The sequence below is a fragment of the Schistocerca americana genome, chromosome 4 (genome assembly GCF_021461395.2).
Source record: "Schistocerca americana isolate TAMUIC-IGC-003095 chromosome 4, iqSchAmer2.1, whole genome shotgun sequence".
Lineage (NCBI taxonomy): Eukaryota > Metazoa > Arthropoda > Insecta > Orthoptera > Acrididae > Schistocerca > Schistocerca americana.
This window is the reverse complement of record NC_060122.1, coordinates 225,655,748-225,672,327: the sequence shown is the minus strand read 5'-3', so window position 1 is coordinate 225,672,327 and position 16,580 is coordinate 225,655,748. Positions and strand designations below refer to the sequence as shown.

General features: G+C 38.4%; 1 protein-coding gene across 2 annotated transcripts in view; it reads left to right on the top strand.

The window, feature by feature from the left end:
* The window catches only part of LOC124612714 (cell division cycle protein 16 homolog), a 207,658-nt gene that overhangs the window by 56,421 nt on the left and 134,657 nt on the right, over positions 1–16,580 (top strand). The window contains exons 3-4 of one of the 2 annotated variants that reach the window (XM_047141067.1): positions 3,612–3,752; positions 5,779–5,941. In XM_047141067.1, the coding sequence (XP_046997023.1) occupies positions 3,612–3,752; positions 5,779–5,941 (304 nt within the window). The remainder of the gene's footprint in view (positions 1–3,611; positions 3,753–5,778; positions 5,942–16,580) is intronic. The other variant, XM_047141068.1, reaches the window with a different exon arrangement.

Below are 16,580 nucleotides of genomic sequence, written 5' to 3'. Positions count from 1 at the left end.
TGGTGGCGCCTCAGAACTAGGGGAGGCACAGTTTCTTTCTAGCATTTCATTGGCGCCTTGTAATACCACTTGCTGTGCAGTATCTCTGTGGTGGTCGATACTTGCACCAGTCTCAGTACTCAGAGACACTGTGGATACCACATTCACTAAACCAGGCTGCTTGTTTGTGTGAGGAAAATACACCTGACTAAACCTTTAGTATACTGAACAGTACTTTGATGCCAATAATCAACTGTCTGACAACTGTCTGACAAATGTGTGACCTACAGGCTGTCACAAAGTCTGCAGCCAGGGAAGATGAAATATTTGCTACACATCTTAAGACATGGTAATGATCTTCGCACTGGGTTATAGTATGTGGGTAACCTTTCCTGTACAGCCATTGAATGTTAATTACTCCCTGGAATTTCCATTGCTGTCCGGTGACTCTTTGGGTGTCATTCAACTCCTGACCAAGTTTGCTGGCCAATGACTTGGCTGTAAGTAGTGTCACCTAAAAGTGTTTTATGTGCAACCTGCTTCTGCACCAGTTGACTAATCTGTGTGGACTGCTGCTAGGGATATTTTACAAGAGCATTAAGTAGTTTCATACAGATATACACTGTGTACATAAAGTCTGGGAACACTTTCTGTTATTTATTGCACAAGAACCAAACATTGTACAGATATCATTCATATGTCATTTTGAAGAGAAACCCTGAAAGTTTTTTTTCTCCATGCATACCACCACATTGTAGTTTGGTAATTTGCCGATAGTCAGCACTAGTCGCAAACATGGCGAGTTCAGGTGCGGAGCGAGTTTTCTGTGTGTTGGAGTTCAACGAAAACAAGTGTGCTACAGCTGTTCAACGGATGTTTAGAACCAATTACGGTAAGAAGCCACCAACAAGGAAGACCATTTACCACTGACACAACAAATTAATTACGACGGGTTGCTTGTGTCCAGCAAAGAACAGCGGTTGTCCTGGTGTGAGTGAAGTGAATGTGGAGCGCGTACGAGAGACTTCATAAGGAGTCCAAAGAAATCGGTGTGTTGTGCATCCTGTGAACTCGAAAGGGCTCTAATGACAATGTGGGAAGTCCTGCAACAGAAGCTGTCTATGAAACCATTCAAATTGGAGCTAGTGCAGAAGCTCAGTGACGACGGCAAAGGCAAGCATTTTGAGTTTTGTTTACAGTTGCAACAATTGAATGAGGATGGGGATGGCATTGTTGATCACTTAATTTTTAGCCATGAAGCCATTTTTCACATTAATGGGAAAGTGAACAGGCATAATTGTCGAATCTGGGGTACTAAGCATCCACACGAATGCATTGAATTTGAGTATGATTCCCCAAAGGAAATTTTTTTTTTCACGTCGCAAACTTGTTGGACAAATCTTCTTCGCCGAGCGCACTGTCACTGGATATTCCTACTTGTACATGTTGCAGCAATGGCTGATGCAATCGGACTCTCCATTCATCTTTCAGCTGGATGGGGCTCCACCCTATTTTCATTGTGAAGTTCGTGGGTACCTGAACACGGAGTTGCTGCATCGATGGATCGACTGTGCTATAGAAGGGGACAGCTGTTTCATGAAATGGCCTCCCCGATCACCAGATCTCACTTCATGTGACTTTTTTCTGTGGGGACACATTAAATATCTGTTGTATGTACTGCCTGTACCACGTGATGTAACAGAGCTCCGGGAGAGGATACTGGAAGCGCCTGCCCCAGTCGTCGACGATACCATGCTGGGACGGGTATGGCAAGAATTCGATTACCACATTGACGTCTGCCGGATCACTCATGGTTCGCATATCGAATGCTTGTAAAAAAAACTTTCGGAGTTTGTCTTCAAAAGCAACATGTATGACATCTGTGCAATGTTTAGTTCTTGTGCAACAAATAATTGAAAGTGTTCCCAGACTTTATGTACACCCTGTATTGTGTATGCTATTTGTCCCCGTTTTGTCCCACCAATATTTAGTCTACATGGTGCCTTGCAGCACAGTGTTTTTTCATTGCTCTCAGAGATCCTTTAACTTATTAACAAGAGTTTGTAACACTACCAGTCTTTGAGAGCGCCAGAGTGAATAATGTGTGTTTTTGCTACAGATTTTCTATTTCTTTATACCTGTTTTGCAGGAAAGAGGGTGTCAAAACCCAGTTCAACCATCCAGATTTAAGTTTCCCAAGGCAAAACAATTGCTTCTAGAAGGATGTGAATGATTTCTTTCCAAATCCTTGTTAAACCTCAATGTTTACTTCATCTCTAATGACGTAATCACCAAAAGGGTGTTAAGCCCAGCTCTTCTTTCTTTTTCCTGGTTGGCAAGGGAGGATGGTGTTACACAAAGCTCTGTCACTGGATCACCATCAAATGAAGTGGGCTTTTGTATGAATGTCATCTTCAAAGGGCACAATGTCATTTTTTTAGTTGAACATACCAGAATGATACATTCACAGGAAATGACTTTGCCATACTCTAACATTTGCTAGCACAAGTGGAATGCTGTTATCACAGTGATGCCTGTAATGAAGCAGTAAATAGAACAGTATAATGCAGCAGCAAGCATGGTACTACTGGGTAATTCATTTATACCGTGAGATAGGATGACACTGTGTTATCCTCCATAACCATAACAGATCATATAAATTTGTCCATTGTGTTTTCTTAGTACTGGAATGTACTTGGTACTGGAATAGTCACTGCTGCATTGATGATTTTGATGCTACCTGCCATAGAAATGTTGGTACATATATCATTGCATTAGCAAGAATGTCTCTGACTGCAATGGGGCATGTAACTGTTGTTGCTGACATGCTGAGTGGCATAATATTGTATTTCTGGGCAAGGCCCACTTTGATGAGTTCTACAAGTGTTGCCACATATGTATCTGTTGCAACCAGGGTGACAGTGATCTGGCAAACTGTGTAGTTGACCAGAAGAAGGTGATCATCAGATGTAATGGTTTGGTGCACCACTGGATGCAACATGCAGTCTTGACCTGTACACAGTAAGATAAACCAAACAGTAAATGCTACATTAAGGAGGTTTTAGAGTCCAAGGTACTATTCCTCTTTCAGCAACTCTGCATGTCATGTTTGAGCATAATGGTGTCTGATGAGAAATGTGCAAGCTTTCTTCAAGGAATGGCAAGCACCACAGTTTCTTTGTGTTTTAAATTTACCGGGCAAACCTCTTATCATACAGATTAGAGGTATTGTTGGCCAGCAACTTGATCATGACTGCCCTCCAGAAATCACTGTTTCTGTCTATACTTTGTGGACTTGCATATAAACTGTAAGTAGGAAAATATCCAGGGCTTGTTTGAGTCTGTGCTGTGATCACTGATTTAGAAATCATGTAAAGGTCTCTAATATTATCAATTTGTTATTGCCATGTACCTAATTGATGGTATAAATTTTTTACAATCAAGTTTACTCTTGTTGTTTCAGTTTTCACAAATGGTAGTGTATGATCCTTATGACTCATCATGAGTACTGTTTTTGTAAAGCTTAGTATCAAGGCACTTGTGTGTTGTATCAGATATTTATTTAGCTCTTCTGATTAAACTGGACTATCATAGTACTATGTTTGACAGTGTCACCAATTTCTATATTCTAGAAGCATGTTTTGTGCTACTACCTGGCTGCTCGTTGTTTCCTGGAAGCATATGATTTACCAGAAGCCCTGCAAGTCTTGAACTGTGGAGAACAAGGGAGTTTATTACCCAATGTTTCGTTTTTGGAAGGAAGCCCAAAAGAAGTAAGTCAATGTATTTTAAATACTCTAATTATAGATAATTGTAGGAATACATAGAACAACTCTGATAACATTATAGGCATGTCATGATGATGAGGTACAGAAATATAGAATAAGCTGACGGCAGGTGGCATGGCCCCACATTACTCATGGCAAGCTGCCGAAGGAGGCAGTATAGATTTTTAACTTAGACAATAATTTGTGCAGTAAGTTCTGATCATAAGTTAGTTAACATTTCAAAGTCACATCCTCAAATAGAAACAATTCAATTATTTATTATACTTTTGATAATCACCAGTAGTCAGTTAGGTTTCTCACCGGTAGTCACTCGGTTTGAAGATAAGAAGAGATAAGCAGAATTACTCTCCAAAACAAATGTTTAATTTTGTCATGTCAATCATAAAAAATAATTACAATTACTCTGGAATTTGACTCTTGAGTGTTCAGTTTGTTGTTAATTCTGAAACTTTATCTCATTTTATTACTGAGCGTGAGAATCTCAGTGACTTGTTCATTTGTAGAACTTCCTTCTGGCAATTTATTATGAATTGAGGCAGCAGCAGAAGACACTTGACATTTTGAAGGAGTGGTACTAATGTCTCCATTGATCCTCCCAATTTTTTCTGTGCTTTCTCTAAATTGCTTCGTTTCAATGCCAGGTTTGTTCTTTGAACAAGACTGTGGCTAATTTCTGATTGTTAACATTCATCCTTCTTTGGCAAAGCAACTACCGATATTGCAAGCTATGAATCGAATGCCTCTTTCCATTGTGTTTGTCTGCTTTGTCCTGTTTCTAATCCAATAGTGGGCACATGTCTGTTAAGTTTATTCATTTTCGTATTGTACATAAGTTTAAAAATACATAAGAAGCTTTTTCATCTAATTTAAGTAATAATTATAATCTGAAAAATGAGTGAGGAATCACATTCCTGCCACAATAAAAGTTATTTAAAAGTGATAGGTTTGCTGATGAAGTGGAAAAACTAGTCTCCTGTCATATTTTTGAGAGTGTGGTACTAGTGTTCCTTTGTTCAGTCTCTAATTACCGTACTACTGGAGGGATATTGGAACCGATTTCCCTTTTGTTTCGTACTGTTTTGGCCACTAGCAAAGGTGGCGACAACCTACTTTTTATGGACCTCATTTTACTGTCTGACATATGCATGAGGCTATAGATATCTCCTACACCTTAAATTTCTATTATTCCTTTCTCTGTTTAATTCATACAAATGAATGGGAGATTTTCTCTTTATTTCTACTAATCTATGGCTCAGTAAATAGTTTGAGAAAATGTGGCGTCAACACGAATGCATAAAGGAGTTGTGAATTTATGTGTATTACCAAGCTGCAGCCCACAAATAAGCTTGCTACGAAGGCTATCCACAAAGTACGTTACGTTTTGGAATTAAAAATAAATAAAGTATTGGAATTTTTTTTATTATATACAGATGAAAGCCACACTTAAATACTACTTTTCTACATAGTTGCCATTTAAATTAAGACACTTATCATAGCGATGGACGAGCTTGGAAATTCCTTTGTCGTAAAATTCGGCCGCCTGCGCCTTCAACCACATGGCGACTGTCTTTTGGGACAGAAAAGGTGTGATTTTTGTGGATTTCCTGGAAAGAGGCACTACAATAAACTCTCAAAGGTATTGCCAAACTCTGCAATACAAAACAAGCGCAGGGGAAAGTTGGGCTCAAAGCTCTTGCTGATTCACGACAACGCCCGGGCCCACACGGCAAATGCCACTCGTGAAGTTCTCGAATCTTTTAAGTGGGAGTTGTTTCCTCATCCTCCATACAGTCCCTACCTGGCACTGAGCGACTTCCACTTATTCCCAGCAATGAAGAAGTGGTTGGCTATGCAGCATTTTGATGACGACGCACAGCTTCAAGAATTCCAAAATGTAATGTACTTTGTGGATAGCCCTCGTATTATAAAATAGCTGTCAAGATATTATCATAATGCTGCAAACATTTGGTGCGCTACCTCATACTAATTGTCTAATTTTCTTCCATTTTAGGTACAGAGTGCAGTTTTGTTGTTGAAGGGGCGTGTATGTGAGGAGATGGATAACAGAGCCTTAGCTGTGGCTTGTTATAAAGAAGCTCTCTGTAAGGATGTTCACTGTTATGAAGCATTTGAAGCACTTACTCAGCATCAGATGCTGCCTGCATGGGAAGGTGGTAATTTTTCCTCCTGTTTTATTTTTTCTTTTTAAATAGCTTTTTCATTGTTGATAAGTGTGTGTGGGCCAGATGCTCTTTAAGGAAGGTTTTTGCCTTATGATTACTATTTCTTTAGATACTAAAAGGTGTAAATTGGCTGTATGAATGTTGCTGTTCCCTCTGTGACCAAATCCGCACTATTGTGTGAATTTCTCCAATGCAACCCTCTGAACTTGTAGCACAGGGTTTTAATGTTTTTGCTTTAATTTTCTAATTTCTAAGTCAAGATTAAAAAAAAAAAAAAGATGGTTTTATTGATACATGGTAAATAAACAATTTATTAAGCGATTTTTTGAGATGATCTGATTTTAATATTAAATGTTTAAAAATTTTAATTACTTATTGGCTTCAAAGTATCTTAATTCTATTACTACTTTATCTCAGTGGCGTAGCTCACAACTGTTTCAATCAGTTTATTACATTTTAGTTTTTACTGCAGGTAAGCAGGATTTTCCATAGTTAATTTACCACCTTAAAAAGATAAAAGTAATACTTTCACATATTGACTAGGAGCAGATCATCAGACATGATCCTACTAGTATGTGCCCACTGATTTTTATTCTATATCCACTAGTAAAAGTAACATTGGTAAATACAGAAAAGTGTTTGTAAACGGAATGAATATGTAAGACACTAGCCTTGTGAAAATGGGGTCTGTCTTCCTCGCTATGTGCATAACATTCCTTTGATTGACTGCACATATTAAGCACTTGTGGGGAATCTTCCATTGTTGAATTCATGAATGTAATGTCCAGATGCTATTACTGTCATGTATTAGCAGTTGCTTTCACACTGTTGGCTCTAATGTGGCCATTTTCAGGTGCGGTAGAGGGTTTGATACAATCGTATGTAATATGAAGTTAACCAACAACTAAAAAGGTAAATAAATATTGAACAGAAACACAATAAAAAACACAAAACCATTAAAACATGTTTTGTTAGGCATTTTTGAACATGCTTGGTGAATTTGTTTTTCACCATCTGTGCACAGAATTCAGATGGTTACCTTGTCACAAAAAACTTCAAGTTGAGTGTGCGTGATTAGTGTTTTTGTTAGGGTGATGTAACATTTTCTAACAAAAATGTGTGATTATAGATGGTGGTCTTGAGAACACAAAACGGGAGTTATTGAAATTGTGAGAGACCACAGAGAAACATAAAAAAGTTGTCTGATTTTACCCTGGCCTTAAAGAACGTAGTGTTGTATTGCATTTGAAAGGTGACATTATATGCCTGAATGTGAGCTACTTTTCATATCTCAGTGAGAAAAATCTTTCTAATCTGCACACATAAATTGTCTTGTTGAAATTAAAGAGTAAAGAAAAGTACATAGCATTGTTGGTGTGGGTGACTTCCAAAGGGAACACATGGCAGTTGGGCTATCGTAATTTTTTATATTTATGATACATGAAGTTCAGAACTCAAATGTTACAGTGTGCCTAGTGAACCTTGAAATCTTCAAAACCTGGAATTTTCAAAAACGGAAAAAGGCTGGGAAAAAACCTTAAATTTTATTTAAAAACCATGATTTTTTAAAATTGTTTCAGTTCCATATCCATATTGATACATTATCAGTTTAAACCGTCCATGCTGTTTCGAATAGCTTTCATATATTCAAAGGGGAATCTACATGTTATACTCGTAATACCCCTTGGTGATAAGTACTTAGGCAATGATTTGTAATTGGTTTATACTCGTCGAGCTTTCGCATGAGGCGGGAATCCCAGGAAGCTGTTTGGTGCTGCAGTGTGGGAGTTGGGGAGAGACGGGAGAATTTATTGCTTCAAAGTCTGGCATAAAGGACAGATCAGGTACTGTGGTAGAAATACACAGAAGTAATAAGTTTTGTAAAAGAGTTTTATAGACACATTCATATTCGGTTTAGTACTATTATATCAACTGTTGGATTGTTGTAGTTGTTAGCAATTGAGAACAAGATGTCATAGTCATAAAGAGCAATGACTTGTACTGATATGTATCGAACAGATGTATGGGGCTAATGATTGCTCAATGAAGACAAACTGACGTAATGTTATGAATGAAGAAGTTAAAGCTAGCTGTTGGTTTTACCGTGGGGGGGGGGGGGTAATCTGCAATCTTGTGTCAATAAATCTGTAGCTTGCGAATGCTTGCTTGGCCATTTTGTCGAGCGGGGTGGCAATGACCTTGAGTAGTTATGAAATTAAATCAAGGCTGTTGTAACACAATTATTCAAACAGGAGGAGATAAATGACATTTTAGACATTTGTAACTGTGTCTCATTTTGCAGTGTTTATACAGTTGCTGGTATTAAGTAATTGTTCACCATTATTTTAATGCAGTCTCCTGTTTACATTTTTTTCCATTTACAACACTACACTACATTTATAATAGTTTTTCTCGCTTCACCCTGTGTTGGGCATGGATCATGTCGAGACCATTGACTGTTCATTGCATAATGGCTACTTACTACAATACAACACACTGTTGGATCATGTTGACGGGCAGTAGTTCCAAGCAGCATGAAGTACAGGGGCTGCAGAATAAAATAAAATAAATACTTTTCTTCAAATGTATTTATGAATTTAGTAGTACTTACACTTTTAAGCAGTTGAATAAAGGTAGAAAACCCCTTAGTGACATAAGTAGTGTGCAGATCATCAATTAAAAGAGCGCACACTTGGAAATAGAGCGTAAAGCACGGGAGTTTCAGTGCTAATTTGCAAAAGTCACTGCCACTAGGTGCATTCATGCAATGTTCTGAATTAACAACAGCAAATTTCGACACAGTCAGTCGTACATCACTCCAAGGTATTTTTGCTTGTAACTTTTACTCAACATAGAATTTTTTAAATTGTCTGTTTTTAGTACCAATATGTCTATGTTTGTATGAAATATCACTAGTTAATATATTTTTAAATACAAAACTTGTAAAAATACATTGTTTAAAAGGACATATTTTGTAAAACTCATCAGCTTATCTTTGTTATTTAGTCATTCTTCTGGAGAGGGACAATAGTCTTCAGTTGAACCAATAACAACACCCCTCTCCCCCCCCCCTGCAAACGTGACTCCGTAAAGTCTCAAATTTCCGTATGTAAAACAGTTTCAAAATCTGAAAGAAAAATACCGGTAGTGAAGAGACAACAAATTACATCATGCTTGAAGCTAAAATGGCGAACATTTACTTAGCAATAAACTGTTTCTCTCTCATTATTTTATGGGACTATAAGTGAGAAAAAGTTTAGAAAAGGTTTTAAATAAGGTGTAAAGTTCAGTGGAAGTTGCTAAGCACTTTCACTCAACGTGTACGACATCATATGCCATCTGCGCTTTTCAAATATGTTTTTCCTCTCTGCCAAGGCAGTTAGAAAGATGGCCGCTACATGGCAGTGTCATACATTTCTTAGCTTCATGTTGACAGAATCCAAATTTGTTACTCATTTGGGTTACACAGTTTTTCTCTTCATGTGCATGTTGATTTTTCGTAGGGTGTGCGCAATGGGTGGGCTGACTGAAGATGTTCTGCGACTTTTGATGGACAGTGATAATGAAGAAGACAAGATTTTTTGCTTTCTGGTGATTCTTTAGATGACAAACTGACAATGCAGGATGTTGTCTCACCTGACTGGAACGAATGTGACAATATTTCTGCATCAGCTGCATTTACTTCAAGCACTGCTAAAGCTAGGCTGAAATTCTGAGTTCCCAGTAATGCAGTACCATTAGCTTACTTTGTATTGTTCTTTGACAATGAAATAATAGAAATGACAGACAAAGAAACAAATAAACATGCAGAAACAATTATGAGAAGGAAAGTTGCTACTCACCATCTAGCAGAGATCTCGAGTCCCAGATACGCACAACAATCTGCCTATCTGCAACTCATCATCTCATAATTGTTACATTCCATTCTGGATTTTCCATTGTTTAAATATGCAGAATGTTTTTACATGAGGGAAATGAAAAAATATTTTCTTTGAAGAAACCACAATTTGTAAAGTGGTTTTTAACTGATGAGTTCTTTTAGCTCTATTTTTACTGATGGGGATATTGTCTAAAAGATCAGCTAAAATGTATTTTACCAGAAAGAAGTGCTAGAAATTGCCTTTTTCTGTAATGTTATGAGTGAAGAAAGATTTCATCTTCTACTGAGATTCCTACATTTTGCTGACATCAGAGAGCTTATGAGAAACAAAATAACATTAGTGTTGACGAATCCTTGTTACTGTGGAAAGGGAGACTCTCGTGGAAGCAGCATACTTTAGGATGAAATGTTTTGAGAGCGTTTGACAAGAACTGGTATTTATGGAACTTTATTTTGTACACAGGAAGAGATAAACTTAAGTCCTGAGCTGTTCAAAAAACTTGTGGACATGAATATTGATGCAATAGGAACAGCCAGAACTTGCAGAAAAGGAATGCCACATACTGTAAGTAGGAAATTACAAAAAGGAGAGATCATCAGTGCACAAAAGGGGAAATTGGTGTCTCTGAAATGGAAGGATAAAAAGTAAATCACAGTGCTAACAGCAAAGCATGCTGCAACAACAATACATGTGCAGAGAAGAGGAAAAGGGAGAGAAGTGCAAGTGGCCCAGATACCACTCTGTATTTCTTACTACAAGCAGAATATGGGGGGAGTGGACTTGAAAGACCAGTCATTGGTATCTTTTCTTGTGGAAAGAGAACAAAGCAAGGTTTGGTACAAAAAACTTTTTACTTGTTTGTTAAATGTGGCTGTTCTAAATGCTTACATATTCTATTGTCAGAAAGGAAATAAGAAAGACCATTTAGAGTTCAGAGTGAAACTGATAAATGAGTTCATAACTAATTACACCACAGTGCCACTGAACAGAAGCAAAAAAGGCCCTCTGATGTTCTTACTTGTAGACACTTCCCAGAACAGCAACAAAAACCAGAAGAGTGGGATGAAGGAGATGTGTGTGCTGTATTCAACAAAACAAAGTAGAGAAACATCATACAGATGCAAGACTTGTCCTGCAAACCCAGCATTATGTATTGTGCCTTGCTCTGAGCTTCATCACTCTCAAAAATACTTGTAAACAATTAACTTTTATCGCATGACTGAAACTCTTTGTGCCTAAAGTGGTTTAGCGTATTAAATCTTTATAGTTTTAAGTGTTCACCCTTTTTTTCACAATGTTATTTCAAGTACTTTATTAGATATAGTATTTGCAGTATAGGAGGGATGTAGCACTCAGACATGCACAACAGATGTCATGCTACAGATGCTATCAAGTAAAGAGCAGTGTCACGCTTGAGGAGTTAATAAGGAAGCACCCTTACAGGTTGAGATAAGGAGATTAAAATATTAGTTGACAAGAGAAATTTACATTGTATCTTGTTTTGCGCATATAGTGAGCTGTTTACTTTGTCAGAGTTGTAACAATGTTGAGAAGTGATCTCATTTTTGGATGTGATGTGTTTCACTGGTGTTGTTCTGGGCAAGAATTTTGTGATTCAGATAGCCATCCTGCATTTTGAATTTTTAATATAAGGGAATAGCAGCAGGTTGTTGGAGCCAGTTTTCAGTTGAAGTCCGTTTTCTGTTTTCCTTTTTGTGAAAGTCATGGTTTTGCTATCTAGGGAGCTGCCTGAGCTGCATGGTAAAATGTAAGTGCACAATGTGGTAGTACAAGATATGGTATAGTAAAAGCAAAATAATGAGATAAGAGACTTAGAAGTGATGACGTAAATGTTTAAAGAGCTTATGGGAAAGTAATTACTTATATAGTGAATGAGAATGAGCAATAATGAGATCAGAGATTTAAAAGTGATGATATAAATGTTTAAAGTGCTTTACAAGAAAGTAATCTCTTATACAGTGAATAAGAGTTTACATTGAATAAGATATGTGCCATCGCACATGCGTGAGGCATATCTACAACGTGCTGGTGAGAACTTGTGATTTTTCTTCCTGACTATTTTTTACGATAGTACCTTTAACTTGTGGTCAAATATTTAGCATTGAGCTACGTGACACTGCAGGAGGCAACAGAGCTTGACCATGATTTGGCTTTAACTGGTCAAAATGAACTGCCACATGATGGTCAGACAGTTGAATTTCTGCACTAACAGAAGAGGTCAATTGTGTGATAGACTAAGGGCCTTTATATTGAGACGTGCATTTCTTAGTCGTTTCTTTCTTAAGCAAAGCAAATCTGGATCTCTCAGTTTACACTGGGAAAGCAAAGCTCCTTTATTACTTTGTTGTATCATTTTCCCAGTAGCTTTATAATTATTTTGTTTTACTTGCTTTCAGATAGCCTTGGTGCTGATCCTTTAACTTTGGCCAGGTCTACGCCAGGCAGTTGTTTGTCAAGTTCAAGCTGGGAACTCATAGGCTGTAGGTATACTGTCTCGTATAGATAGCATACATCCAGTTGACCTGTGTATACAACTATTGTACACTGAAGCTACATAAGCTATGTATTTGTTCCAATAGCTGTGCAAACAGTTCACATAGCGAGACAGCATTCAAACTGTCGATTGATGCACACATTCAAGACAGCCATTGGATTTAGGATGGAAAGGGGTAGTCTTCTAGTCCCCTGATCAGTCAAAATAGTATTAGGACTTGTGAATGGCAAAACTGAACGATTGACAAAGGCACATGCTACTGTTTATACAGTCATGTCTGCAACTGATACAGAATTAGGTACCTAGAACTGTGATCAGTGATAGATAGACTATGTTTATTGTTTTGGGTACTGTGTGGGAACAGTCCTGCAATATCTAATGTTCTGTTTTGAAATGGTTTAGTTGTTGTTGTTGTTGTTGTTGTTGTGGTCTTCAGTCCTGAGACTGGTTTGATGCAGCTCTCCATGCTACTCTATCCTGTGCATGCTTCTTCATCTCCCAGTGTAGTAGCTTCAGGAAAAATTTCCACAGGGATATGGGTTCTTGGTGGTGGTGCCCCTGGGCACAAGGCAAGCAGTTCTGTGTTTACACTCTAAAATAGAAAGACACACCACAAAGGAATTATCCAAATGGGATGGAATTTAGTGGCTGTGATATACATGTACAACAAACAAATGATACAATTTCAAAAAAACTGGATGATTTATTCAAGAGAAAGATCTTCACAAACTGAGCAAGTCCATGATATGTTGGACTACCTCTGACCCTTATATAAGCATTTACTGGGCTTGACGTTGATTGATAGGGGTGTTGAATGTCCTCTTGAGGGATGTCGTGCTAAATTGTTCCAATTGGCAAATTAGATTGTCAAAATTCTGAGCTGGTTGGAGGGCCCTGCTCATAATGCTACAAATATTCTCCGTTCGGGAGAGATCCGGTGAACGTGTTGGCCTTGGCAAGCACAAATATAAGCCCTGTGTGTGGGCAGGCAGTATCTTGTTGAAATGTAAACACATGGTGGCTTGCCATGAAGGGAAACAAAACAGGGCATATAATTTCATTGATGTACCACTGTACTGTAAGGGTGCCATGAATGGCAACCGAAGGGGACCTGCTATAAAATAAAATGGCATCCCTAGACCATCACTCTTGGTTGTCGGGCCGCATGGCCAGCGACAGTCAGGCTGGTATTCCACCACTATCAGGGGCATCTCCAGACACTTCTTTGCTGGTCATTGGGTCTCATTTCAAAGCAGGACTCATCACTGAAAACAATTCTACCCCAGTCAAAGAGATTTGAGCCAGAAGACGTGTCTGGGGATGACTTGGACAGCAATGATATAGCGATCTGTCTTGCCCGCCATATGGCCAGGAGTGGCAGTTTGATGTACCATTTCATTTTATAGCTGGACCCCTGTGGTTTGTCATCTGTGGCACCTTTACAGCACAGTGGTATGTCGACAATATACTCACCCGTTTTGTTGTCCTTCATGACAAGCCATCTTGGGTTTACATTTCAGTGAGATAATGCCTGCTCCCATATGATGAGAGTTTCTACTGCTTGTCTTCATGCTTGCAAAATCCTACCTTGGCCAGCAAAGTTGCCAGATCTCTACTGAATTGAGAACAGTGGGAACATAATCGGCAGATCCCTCCAACCAACTCAGGTTTTTGATGATCTAATGTGCCAATTGGACAGAATTTGGCATTGTATCCCTCAGGAGGACATCCAGTAAACTTTGTCAGTCAATGCCAAACTGAATAACTCTTGCATAAGGGGCAGAGGTGGATCAATGTGTTATTGCCTGGCTTACTTTGTGAAGTTCTTTCTCTCGAATAAATCATCCAGTTTTTCTGAAACTGTAACCATTTGTTTTTCTTTACATGTACATCACATCTACTGGTTTCTGCCTCATTTGGATAATTCCTTTGTGGTGTGGCTTTGTCTTTTACTTTATTTATTTATTTTTGTAAAAAGAAGAGTGTACTTCCAAGCATCATTCTGTCTGCTGTTGCGCCAAAAACTGTGGCTGCTGTAGCATTTGTGGGTCTCCGTCAGCTATGGCATGCCTGTGAACTCTCATTGTACTGAGCTATTACACATGGTTGCAACACTTGAGGATTTACTACCTTGCTGTGAAAGGCGATCTTGCAGTATAAAATACTATCTCCTGTGACAAAATATGGAAGGGAAGCACACTGGTGACATTCTACATAGATCTCCTGTGCTTCTCTCAGTTTTTCTATTAAAGCAATGAAACAATGTGCCTTTGCAACTTAGAGCTTTGGAATTTTGGTGCAAATGGCCTGGTTTGTGGCTTACATCATAATCATATTTGAACAATTTTAATGCCCAACAGGTTAAATGACTTCTGCGGTCATTTAAACTTGCATTCACAAAAGAACAGTGTGGTCGGTGACCACAGTTTTTTGATTGTACTGTAAATTGGTCACTGCTGGATAGCATAGCCTATATATCTTTCCTCACAAATATATTCTTGACTAAGAACAGCCCTGACACCAAAATCTGAGGTGTCTGTTGAAAGGATGAAAGATTTTTCAAAATCTGGATGTGTTAATAAAGACAAACTTGTCAACTCATCTTTAATTTTTCTGATAGCTAACTCGCATTCTTCCATCCACTCAATATCTGTATCTTTCTTTAGCAACTTAGTTAATGGCTTAGCTACCAGAGCATAATCCTTCACAAAGTGAAGATAATAATTGGGTATTCCTAGACAAGATTGCAATGCCTTAACATTAGTGGGTACTGGAAAACTCTCAACTACTTCGGTTAACTGAGGGTCTGGTTTAAACCCATCTGAACTGATAATATGCTCCAGGTACTGCAACTGAGACTGTGCAAAAGAACACTTTTCTATCTTCAGACGTAAATGTTCACCCTTTAATCTTTACAATACATTTCTCAACCTCTCCATATGTTCCTCAACAGTACTTCAAAATATAAAAAATTATCTAAATAATCCAGGCACAAAGTGGACTTCAGTCCTTTTTATGTAGCAAAAAGTCAACAAAACTTTGGAAGGTGGCAAGCGCATTTCTGAGGCCAAAAGGCATGCTTAAAAACTCATACAACACCGAGGGAACCACAAAAGTTGTTTTTGGCCAGCCTTTGGGTGCAGAAATTTTTTGGTAACAAGAACACATAGCGAGGGTGATGAAATACCTTCAGTTCCCTAATGTGTCCATTGTTTTGTCGATACAGAGTAGAAGGTAAGCATCAGATGTAGTTACCTTATTTACCACTGTCATATCAACACATAGACAATAGATCTTCTCACCATTGATTGACATTTTTTGCATAACCATGGTTTATGATGACTGAGGGCTTCCATATGCTTGTATTTTCTATGCAGCCGATTGTTGTTGGATATTATCCTCAGTAACAAGTAAGTGAAATGGAAGTCTACACGGTCTTTAAAGTTTCCCAGCATGAGCAACTGGCCTAGTGTCTGCAGTTGGAATTTCATGTTGTCCAAGGTCGGTTACTGGCAATATTGCTGTTCCTTGAGCAACCAAACATATTTTCCTAAAACTGAGCACAGAAGAATTCGCTCTGAATTGGACAAATACACTAACTTATCATATAACTGTTTTCTGAGTAGGGGCATTATTGCACAAACATCCCTTACTGACAGCTGCTTCTTCTTACTTCACTTGGCATGTGTCAACTATTGTTCAACATGGAATCACTTTGCCTAAAATTGTCTATACATACTACATACTGTCACACACAACTTCTTTTACACTGTCTCTCTCCTATTTATACTTCTTTTCATATGAATTTGTAACCTGTCGAGGACATTGTTCTGACTGATCAGATCAGCCGCACCACCACTGATTGTAACAGGTTTACCAGTTTGCAACACCTATGTATGCAGTTCTGTTGGAGCCTGTGGAAGACACAGCTTCCTCACAACTGGGTGGGCACAGATGCCACCAAAACAGAGAATTTTCTGACTGAATCAAACAATGTGTGTCCTGTAATCAATTACACTTCGGTACTGGTGCAAGAAATTGTTCCGTAGAATGACATTGAAATCCCTTCTGTGTTTTCTAACAACTTCCATATCAAAACGATACTTGTGGCCATCTATCTGTAATTTCATGAAACATGTTCCTGTGGATGCTAAAACTTCTTCCCCTAATCCACTGAAGCTGTGCGGCAGCTTGATGGTGTACTTGTTGGTACAAGAAGCAGACAGTGCAACTA